Consider the following 11,260-nt stretch of genomic DNA (forward strand, 5'->3'; position numbering starts at 1 on the left):
ACACAAGACAATTAATTAGAACATTATCTTGAATGTTAAAACGAAAACACGAGACAATTAATTAGAACATTATCTTAATATGTTAAAACGAAAACACAAGACAATTAATTAGAACATTATCTTGAATGTTAAAACGAAAACACAAGACAATTAATTAGAACATTATCTTGATGATGACAAAACCTTGTCGAAACGTTGTACATTTGCTGTCATGTTAAACTTGTATTAAAGTTTTTCTTCATTACCCATTTAAGCCGTCTCCAGCCATTATTATCTTGATATGTTAAAACGAAAACACGAGACAATTAATTAGAACATTATCTTGATATGTTAATACGAAAACACAAGACAATTAATTAGAACGTTATCTTGATATGTTAAAACGAAAACACAAGAGAATTAATTAGAATACCGATGACATATATCATAACTTTATTTTATGGATTATTTGGTGTTTGTTGTGAACCTGATGTGAGTGTGTGTGTTAATTATTATTCCGTGTGAAACTGTAGAAAAGAACGCTTTTCGGGTTTGAATACAGATAACGTGTTGATGTTTAAAGCACAAGTGTGTAATATATATATACATATATATCTGTATATATTGTGACTTTTAATGTTTTCTGAGATGTAACAAACAACTATTTAAGCTTCACAATAAAGCACTGACTTATTTATAAGTCGTTATCAGCCACCACTCTGTTTATCTTGTGTTTTGGTTTTAACATATCAAAATAATGTTCTAATTAATTCTCTTGTGTTTTCGTTTTAACATATCAAGATAATGCGGGAAAAAAAATGTGAGTGACAATAAACAATAATAAATATGTACACTTTTCTATAACTTTCCAATGGTGTTTTGATACAATTACCAGTGTTGAGATTATACAGTGAAATTCTGCGTGCCAGAGACAGTAAAATAATACGTATTGTTACCAAAGTAGGAAAATACAGACACATATAAATAATCCAGTCTGAACAAGTTTTTCATTGACTGCTATGGTTAATATTATCCCTTTAGTGAATCATGAGAATATTAATATCCCCTCAAATACATTTTACTAAAGGAACTTTTCTATGATACTTCTAGCATAATTTCAGTTATTGAATTCAGTTGATCAACGTTTGTTATACAAATCTTCTTAGTTCAGTAAAATAAACTAGTTGTACATTTCACACATGCTTATTTGATACATCTATATAATATAATCAGTTACACAATTCACATACGTTTTGTTATAATTCAACTAATACAATCAGTTGTACATTTCACACATGCTTATATGATACATCTATATAATATAATCAGTTACACAATTCACATATGTTTTGTTATAATTCAACTAATACAATCAGTTGTACATTTCACACATGCTTATATGATACATCTGTATAATATAATCAGTCACATAATATTCACGTATTAAGAGCCCCCGAACCAATTGTTTACGTAGCGCCTGCTTCATGCCGATCAATTTCTTTTTTTTTCTGCACGAAGGACGAGCCAGTTCGTTAATGTATTTATTTTATATGAGTTTATCACGAACCACGTGGCATTTTTCATTCATAGACTTAAGTTCTACTGCAGTGAATAACTGATGTCGTATATCAGCTTGATTAAAACCTTCCATTTTTACATGTTGTGGGCGAAAGTGTACAGATTCACAGTGATTATACCATTAGTCAGGCGCCACCAGATTCTGAACCTGACTGCTGGTTTGTTCATGGGGTGGTAGTAAAATATAAAGTAATTCACTCCAAGTAATACACTGTACAAACATAGAACGATGCTGTCTACCTCTCACGTTTATTCATAAACTTCTCGTCTAGTATATCATTACTTCCTTTTGAACCCCACCCACACATTCATTGAATGTTATCTCATCAAATAGCCAACATCTGTTAGTTTTCCACAAAGTATGGAACGGATGTTTTTTATATAAAGTAGAAGGAAAAAAAAAACATCGTTTATTAATCTTGCCATGTTTATATTAAAACGTTTGATACTTAAATCCGTGAAAATATATAGCAAACTACGTTTATTTCCAATCTGAGTGCTTTTTCATTTTACATTTACATTTCTGATCTTATTTTCTTGTCTCGTAAAGTTGTGTAAAGTTATAAACAGAGTATAGGTGTGCAATAGATACATGGGTCTAATTACACAGAAGAGCTCAAGTCATCTCAAGTCTAAATAGAGAGGCAATGAGAGACGTAAAGAAAACGATAATGGCCATCTATTTCTGCAGAGGATAGTCGACGGTGAGGAGATGATTTTTCGTTGTAATGGAAATACTCTTAGTATTCACCACCTGAGGGATGTGGAGGGCGTTTTTGTGCCCTACCTATGCTGTAATTATCCCTTGGGCCATCACAATAGTGCTAATTAAGTCACCAACTTCACCACCGATGTCGGGAAAGAACGTCGGACCACACAGACAGCAGAACAGGGAATCTGCGGCGCCTTGTCCGCGGTACTGACGTACGTACCCTCGGGCTTGACGAGGATTCAATTGGGCAGATGATCACGCTCTTTTAAACTGCTAAACAAGGTTGAAACAGGACGCGAACTAGATTAACACTTGCGCAGACCTGAAAAATGTTATAGCTTGTACACAATGTACGGCCATAGAAATTTAAAATAAATTTTATTATCTTTGCAATGTACAGATTAACCGTTGACAGCAAGTTCCGAGAAGCTACTTGAAGAACTGCTTGAGAAAACGTTTAGACAGTTCTACAGTTCCCCATGACATTTAAAATACGAACTCTTCTGTGACGAAGAATAAATAAACTATCAGTGTTAGTACACGAGGTTTTTCAAGGTACACTTTACATAAGAGCGGAAACACCAAAGATTCCGCTGTGACTGGTGGTATCTTATATCGTTAACCCAGAACCGGTGGTTGTTTGTTTCTGATCCTGACACCATCTACCACGAAACTTGCTCATGTCAGTGACTGTTTGAGAAGCGCAGAGTCCATATTTCTGTGGACTAAAACACAATTTTTTCACAGAAAGACATTCAGTAACCAAATTTGCATCACTTAGTGAATTTTTTTTTAATCTGAATTTCTAAAAATGCACTATATTTTATCTCGTAGTACTTACTTGAAAACATATCTTTTCATAAAAATTTTGTCCTACATTTTTATTGACGGTTCAGTTTTGTTTTGTTTTTGTTATACAAATCTTGTACATTTTCGATTATTGAAGTATACGTCCTACATACGTCTACGTCTTACTTTCGCTTCATAAGTCGGTTTTAATCTCGTGCCTTTGAAGTCATCAGAGGAAGGTTCTTTTTCTTCTCTTTTTTCACGAAAAATCTCATTATATCTTATTTCTTATCAAACAAAGCGGGTATTTTGCGTAACCTGCGGGCGTGACTCAGATAAATCGTACATTATCCAATCTACAACGCTAAGTATCAAATATTTTGTTAAAAATATTTCGGCAGAAATACTTTAGAATACAAAGGTTTATTTTATATATACTCTGATATAATAGAAATATAATATCTCTCCTATAAGTAGTTTATAATTAAGTACTTACTACATTGGTAAAGTTCTTAAAGAGGTCCATATAGAACTCACCTTTGGCAGGACTTGGCCTCATAGTGTGTGAGCTGACAAGGAATTCCAAATCAAAAGAAAGAAAAAAATGGAACACTGTGCTGGGTAAAAAAACAAGGAAAGATAATTCAGCTGGAACTCCAAAATGTATTATTATTGAATTTGAATCGCAACACGTTACTTGATTCCAAAAAAATAAAAAAAAGGAAACATACTTCCGTTGGAACTCCAAAAGAGATTAGTACTGAGTTTGTACTTGTTGTACTTGGTTCCAAAATAAGGAACGAGACTTCATTTTGGGATTCAAATGGATTAGTACTGAGTTTGTACTTGTTGTACTTGGTTCCAAAATAAGGAACGAGACTTCATTTTGGGACTCAAATGGATTAGTACTGAGTTTGTACTTGTTGTACTTGGTTCCAAAATAAGGAACGAGACTTCATTTTGGGATTCAAATGGATTAGTACTGTGTTTGAGTCGGAACTTTGTAGTGACTTCCAAAAACACAACACAACAGTATTTTACTTGAACGCTAGTGAGCACAGCAGAGTTTCACCTCTGAAGTAACACACATGAACAGGTTAAGCTTTGTTTCATAATTTCAAAGGATGAGTTTGGGAGTTATTTCCGTACTCTTAATTGTTATTGCCCTACGTTTCTGACTTACAAGGAATAAACCCCAGTAGTTTTAACTTTTTGTTTTTTACAAGGTGACGTTCTATATGTATTATAATTAAAATGTACTAACACGGAAAAATGAAAACATTTTTGATGTAGATTTTATCCAGAAAACGTGCAAATCCCTACTGGAAGATAGCTTCGAAAATGAAAACACCAAACTAGCTTTAAATTCTGCAATTCTCAAATGCAAATCTTTTAAAGTTTAAAGGCGAACCCAAACACACAAATAAAACTAAGATTACGATGAAAGCAATAAATTCTGTTATTGGAAGGCTCCTTGAAATATTTTGATAAATTGTTTGTTTGTTAGTTTGTAATTAAGCACAAAGCTACACAATGGGTTATCTGTGCTCTGCCCACCACGGGTATCGAAACCCAGATTCTAGTGTTGTAAGTCCGCAGACATACCGCTGTGCCACTGGGGGGCATTTTGATAAATGCTTTAGATATTGTTTAAATAGTACCGTCACATAATAGTTTCGTTTTATTGTCTTGTTATTTGATCATATAAAATATCTTTAGGATCTGATAGGATTTTTCTAGAACGCGATTAATAAGTTTTCATCAACTATACGGATAACTATAGCTTTTTCTAAAAAGACATCAACCTTAAAAGTGATTTAGTGTATATTTTGTTTCTTTCTTTGGCCAACAGGCGTTGCGCGCTAATTTGATGACCCAGTGTAAATGTCATGGTGTATCCGGTTCTTGCAACATTAAGACATGCTGGAAAGGTTTGCCAAGGATTCAGACTATTGCGGATTATTTAAAACAAAAGTACTATGTGGCTATAGAGGTTATAGATCATAGGGTGAGGAGGAATCCAGAGCTACTTCCAGTCAATAGTCAGCTCGGAATGTATCAAAATGATGACCTCATTTATACAACAAAGTCTCCTGACTACTGCATGCCGAATCCAAAAGTCGGTTCTCTTGGTACATTGGGCAGGTAAGAAGAGCCGCAGTTCGTAGATTGGAAATGGCATTATTTAATTTATCTTTTGTAATTTATAGTTAAGTTCATGTCACAGAGTTATTGTTTGAAGTGTGTATGTGTGTGCGTGTAACAAAAATTCCAATTCCTAACTGTCGAAACATGTCTTTTCATTCAATTAAGTGTGCAATGTGACGTATTTGCTTTTTTTATATATATGTATCCTTTTTTTTTCCCCGATAGCAAATAAATAAGATATTTATAAATAAAAAAATATGAAATTATGTATTTAAAACCCTCACTTGATTAGGGTTACTCGTTCATATTTACTTCAATAATTCTATTGATATGGTTAAATGTTTTATATATTATTTAGAATCCGTAATTAATGGTATTGTTTCATCTTACTGTCACCAGGAGGTGTAACGCCACTTCCGATGGGACTGACAGCTGTGACTCCATGTGCTGTGGCCGAGGTTATAGAAGATATACAGTGGAAAAAGTAGAACGGTGTAATTGTAAATATTATTGGTGCTGTTACGTCAAATGTGACGAATGCCGGACTCAGGTAGACGTTTATGAATGCAACTGAAACTATTAGTGTTATCGATACCAGCAACAGTCGGGTATTCCAAAGTTATGTGTAACACATTTGCATGCACCATACATGTAGCTATCGTATTTAATCTAATAATGAATTACAGTGGTAATCTCCAGTAAACACCAAAAACACCTACAAGCTTATAACTGGTGTACAGAATCGATCTATTAGTTCATGGTTTTCTTCTTCTTCTGGTTATTTTAGTCCTGCACTCTCGTCACAAAAGAAAGTGATGGCCAACTTCAACCATGCAAACTGTTATCAACTGGTGCCTGTGGAAACAATCAACTTTTTGTTGTTCTTTTTTGAGCTAGCGACAGAAACTGACTTTGCGATATATACAGCGTTTCGATCAGCTAGACAGTTAAATAGTAGATCTATTGTTTCCAACCACAAGACAGTAAACTACACACACTTCCAGCAGGGCTACATTGTCTCCGGTGACAAGAGAACCAACCACGTAGTTCCAGTTAAAGTGATTTTATTTTCTAGATAATTGACCAAGCGTTAGGACTGAAAATAAATTTGGCCACGTGCTTTCATTTCCATAACGTCTACCATCACATACTCCTACTTAAGGAGTTGTTTTATATGGTGGAAGGTAGAGCATGGATTGCCTCTATTTTATTTAAAACCAACTTAACTACCTGTTGTAGAAAGGTTACCTACTTGCTACTATAAATCACGAACACGTTAATTGTCGGTTCATTATGGCCAACTAGAAAGTCGTTCGTAGTGTCCTAATACACCGTTTCTTGAAAGAGTTTCAACCAAAGATTGATGACCAAATCAAATATTTCCTTTTGATGTTTTGGTACAATTATCATTTTTTTTATAAGACTAAGTATTCTGTTCTCTAGCACTTCTTTTTTGTTTGTTTGTTTGACAGTTCAGGACTTTCCCCGCATGAATATTTATAGAATAAGAATCTTCCAATGGTTGCTATAATATCTGCCACCCTAATTCGATAAACAACGATAACTTTATATGAAATAAGACACCTGTGATGACTCACAAACCATATCGAGTAGCTATAGATACTTTTGATTAAGATGAGTATATATATATATATTTCCCTCGGGATTATTATTTGCAAAACCAAAAACATTTTGTATTTTATTTATTTATTTAAAACTTCACGAAAATCTATACTAAATGTACAAATAAGAATAAATATAAAATGGTAATTTATGATTTAGGAGAGCAATTAAATCGTAATTTTATATACACATTTATTATTAATATTATTTACTGGTATTCCGACGCCTTTCCACAAATATGTTTCTGAAGATCTAGAGATTATTCATTTCAGATGGCGCAAAAAACCCATTAGATATATTAAAACAGATGTGAATGGAAAGACTGAGAAACGAAACAAGAAAATGTTTCGTGATAGTTGAAGACTTACGTAAAGTTTTGGAAAGTAACGGCTAATACTATACTCTGTAAGTTGCCTTGTATGTTAATGCATATTTAGAAGTTGGTAATGATACATCTTAGTGGCTGATATTACTGGACTAGTACACACCAATAAATGTATGTTCAAAGATAGAGGAAAAGTATTAATGTATCAGTAACTAATATCTTCATAATGTTTTTTATATTAGATGACTATTTGGGATACTTGACGTTTGGCCTGACTAAGAGCATTAGTACGAAATATCACCTAACAGTAAAAAAAGAGAATTTACTGACAGTGTTTCGCCTTGTTTTGTGTGTCTATTGGTATTGTCGAAGAGATTTCATTCAACTCTTAACCCTAATAAATTCATAAGCCAGTGTATTATTGTATTCACCATCTGTGAGCATAAATCGTGTTTTTCTATTGTTATTAAATACATGCCCCTAAATGAAAGTTGCGTCATGAAAATTTTGTAATTGTTGTCTCTGAGCTGAGTTGATACTTAGATATAAAACTATTGCATGACTGACCCCGCCAACTTCAGCTGTTTTCTAAGATACTACAACGTGGAAGAAGATTTAAGTCTACTATATAACAAAGCAAGAAAACAGTTGGGCGTATTTCTTACATTTTATTCGTTAATTTTAGATTAAATTGAGCCATCTTTGTTTTCAGAACAGGTATTTGGAGAAAAGTACAAATGTATTACATATAGCAACAAATATTATTTCTAGTTGACCTAGAGTTACCTACAAACATCTCTAGCTTAGACAGCTGTATTTCTGGTTCAATTTATTTTTATTTGTAGTTTTGTTAACTTAGATACTCTAGAAACGAGCCGTGAAATGAGTAAGGACTTTATCGCAATTAATTTACTGCATGTTGAGTAAATGCACATTTTGAAAGAAAAAAAATGCACGTGGATAGGGATACGTAAATCAAAAAAGATTTGATTTGAAGTTCAATATATCGTTCCCTGTAAATACTGCTTTCTTACAAAACTGTACTATCAAAACACTAAAATTTGTTTCTTCAAGTCACATATCTTGAACGCATTATCTAATCTGATAAATAAAAATAAACTGGAAATTTAATTATATGTTTAGGTTAGTTTCAGAAATTAACTATGCTTGGGTATGATGCAGGTTGTGACCTTTACGTTTCAATATTCAACATGAATTTCATTACACAACAAATGTCTTTGTTTGCTTGTTTGTTTATACAAATTACAACTAACGTTTCAGGTTGATAATAGCTTATGGGATATTTTGTACAAAGCAATCAAAATCTTTGAAAAGTAATAAAGTAAGAATATTTGAAATCCAGTTTGACCCAAAGAATTTCAAAACACACATTGAAATATGGATAATGGACAGCTCTAAAGTTAGTATAGGAGTAACCGACTGAGAACAAAAATATAGAATCTGTAAAAGTATTCATATTCACTATATTTCGGTTAGAAAATAAAGGTTCTGCTCACGTGTGCTGGAAACACCAAACCTCTTTTACTTCGCTCGAATTGTTTGTGAGTCTTCGCCAGTGTTCAAGTAATCATAACAAAAAGAAGATACAGCGTGAATATTGTGGAATATATTTTAAGTTATTTGAAATAAGTGAATAAGTTCCAGTGTTTTTACAAAGCCTTACCATTGTGTTTGTTCCTTAAGATACAATATCATTGGGAAGTCAGCTCTGACATATAAATATTGTAAAATTACATGAGTTACTGTTAACTTGTCATAAAGTCTTTATTTTGCTAGGTATCCATATTCATGTTGTCCTAGTATGACCGAATAGGAAACCTAATGGAGAAGACTGTTTTACAAAACGAAGATAAAAACAATCGCGTTTTCATATGCTTTGCATATACACAATAGGGACATTTTACATAGACTTAGTTTATCCGGATATGTCTGTGCAGAGTTTGATGACTAACTTGTATATCTTTCAATATCAACACAGCTGTGAGGATTACAGCGTTCTTACACTTGTATAGAAATGGAAGCTTTCTGAATGCTCCTTTATTTAACTTACGTAAATATATATTTATTTATTTATGTATCGTTGGGTGAAACTTTAAAATAACTTTCAAATTGTTGAATAATCTTACCAAAAAAAAAAAGGTTAAATTCTTACAAAACTTTCATGAAGATGTTGAGTCTCTTCAAAAATTGATTATAGTTTGTTGTTTTTTTATTATTATTAGTTCATAACAATCTCATGGGAATCTCAGGAACAAATTCAAATGTTTTGCGTTTTTATAAAAATAAGACTCGAAACTTCAATAAGAAAGTTTTGAAAATTTTTAAGAATCTCAAAGAAATGGAATATATTGATCAATGTTCTAAGTATTTACTTGATAGTGATTTTGATGACATTATCCCAGGGATCGTAAAACTCATGTCATTATGGGTTACCTAGCCTGTTGACCTTCGCTTATAAAATAGTATGTTTGAAGCACAGATGCAAGACATGTTGCCTAGCAATTACACAATGCCCTTTTATATAATAAGCTGTAAAGGTTATAATATTCACTTGAAACAACTGCTAATAAGTAAGACATTGCATCTCGTTGCTTCAGATCGTGATGCGACATACTTAGTATATTTAGTAAATAAGATTATCTAAGTACATGCAAACCCTACATTTTAATACAAATAACTTGTGATTCTAATGAAAAATCGATTTGAAACTTTACGATTATATTAACTTTTAATGTGTATTTTCAGCAATAAAGAAATAGAGCATGTTTGATACCCTGTCTTCACCAATCAGAACACTTGATTGTATTAGCTGAATGTATAACAAAACTTACGTGAATTGTGTAACTGATTATGTTATACAGATGTATCGTATAAGAATGTGTGATTGTATTGCTTGGTATGTGTGATATTGCATACACTGTTGTGTTGTGTACACGTGTTATGGAGGCGTGTGTGAATTGTGTAGAAGAGTGTATTATCCAGTATGCGAATTGTAAAAACGTGTGTGCTTCGTGTAGATTATTGTGTTAGGTACATTAAGTATGAGAATCTGAATGAAGTCTGAGATAACTGTTACACACATGCATTACAAAAATGGGTGAAAATTGTGTAGATTATTGTGTTAGGTACATTAAGTGTGAGAACCTGAGTGAATTTTGTAGATGGCTGCGTTACGCACATGAATTGTGAAAACGTGTGCGAATTGTGTATATTATTGTGCTACGTATATAAATCGTGAAAACATGTGTGAATACTGCCTCCAATGTGTTTCTTAAAAGTGAGTTTGAATTAGTGGATGGTTCTGTTATATAAAAAAATCGTAAAATCATATTTGAGTTTTGTAAAAACTGTGTGATTTGCGTTATACCACATGCACCATCTCTACAACCCAATTATCCGTTGTCTCTGTGTTACCACATGTACATCTCTACAACCCAAATATCCGTAGTCTCTGTGTTACCACATGTACATCTCTACAACCCAATTATCCGTTGTCTCTGTGTTACCACATGTACATCTCTACAACCCAATTATCCGTTGTCTCTGTGTTACTACATGTACATCTCTACAACCCAAATATCCGTAGTCTCTGTGTTACCACATGCACCATCTCTACAACCCAAATATCCGTAGTCTCTGTGTTACCACATGTACATCTCTACAACCCAATTATCCGTAGTCTCTGTGTTACCACATGTACATCTCTACAACCCAATTATCCGTTGTCTCTGTGTTACCACATGTACATCTCTACAACCCAATTATCCGTTGTCTCTGTGTTACCACATGTACATCTCTACAACCCAATTATCCGTTGTCTCTGTGTTACTACATGTACATCTCTACAACCCAAGTATCCGTAGTCTGTGTGTTACCACATGTACATCTCTACAACCCAATTATCAGTTGTCTATGTGTTACCACATGTACATCTCTACAACCCAAATATCCGTAGTTTGTATGTTATCACATGTACATTTCAATTTCTTAGATATCCGTTGTCTCTGTGTTACTACATGTACATCTCTACAACCCAAGTATCCGTAGTCTGTGTGTTACCACATGTACATCTCTACAACCCAAAT

General features: G+C 33.2%; 1 protein-coding gene across 1 annotated transcript in view; it reads left to right on the plus strand.

Annotated features, from left to right (window-relative positions):
• LOC106469094 (protein Wnt-11-like) overlaps window positions 1–9,254 on the plus strand; it is a 43,175-nt gene extending 33,921 nt beyond the window's left edge. Inside the window, exons 4-6 of the mRNA XM_022398373.1 lie at window positions 4,911–5,203; window positions 5,606–5,700; window positions 7,397–9,254. Coding sequence (XP_022254081.1) covers window positions 4,911–5,203; window positions 5,606–5,700; window positions 7,397–7,563 — 555 coding nt within the window. The 3' untranslated portion in view covers window positions 7,564–9,254. The remainder of the gene's footprint in view (window positions 1–4,910; window positions 5,204–5,605; window positions 5,701–7,396) is intronic.
• The last annotated feature ends 2,006 nt before the right edge of the window (window positions 9,255–11,260 follow it).

This window comes from Limulus polyphemus, unplaced genomic scaffold, assembly GCF_000517525.1.
Source record: "Limulus polyphemus unplaced genomic scaffold, Limulus_polyphemus-2.1.2 Scaffold94, whole genome shotgun sequence".
Taxonomy (NCBI): domain Eukaryota; kingdom Metazoa; phylum Arthropoda; class Merostomata; order Xiphosura; family Limulidae; genus Limulus; species Limulus polyphemus.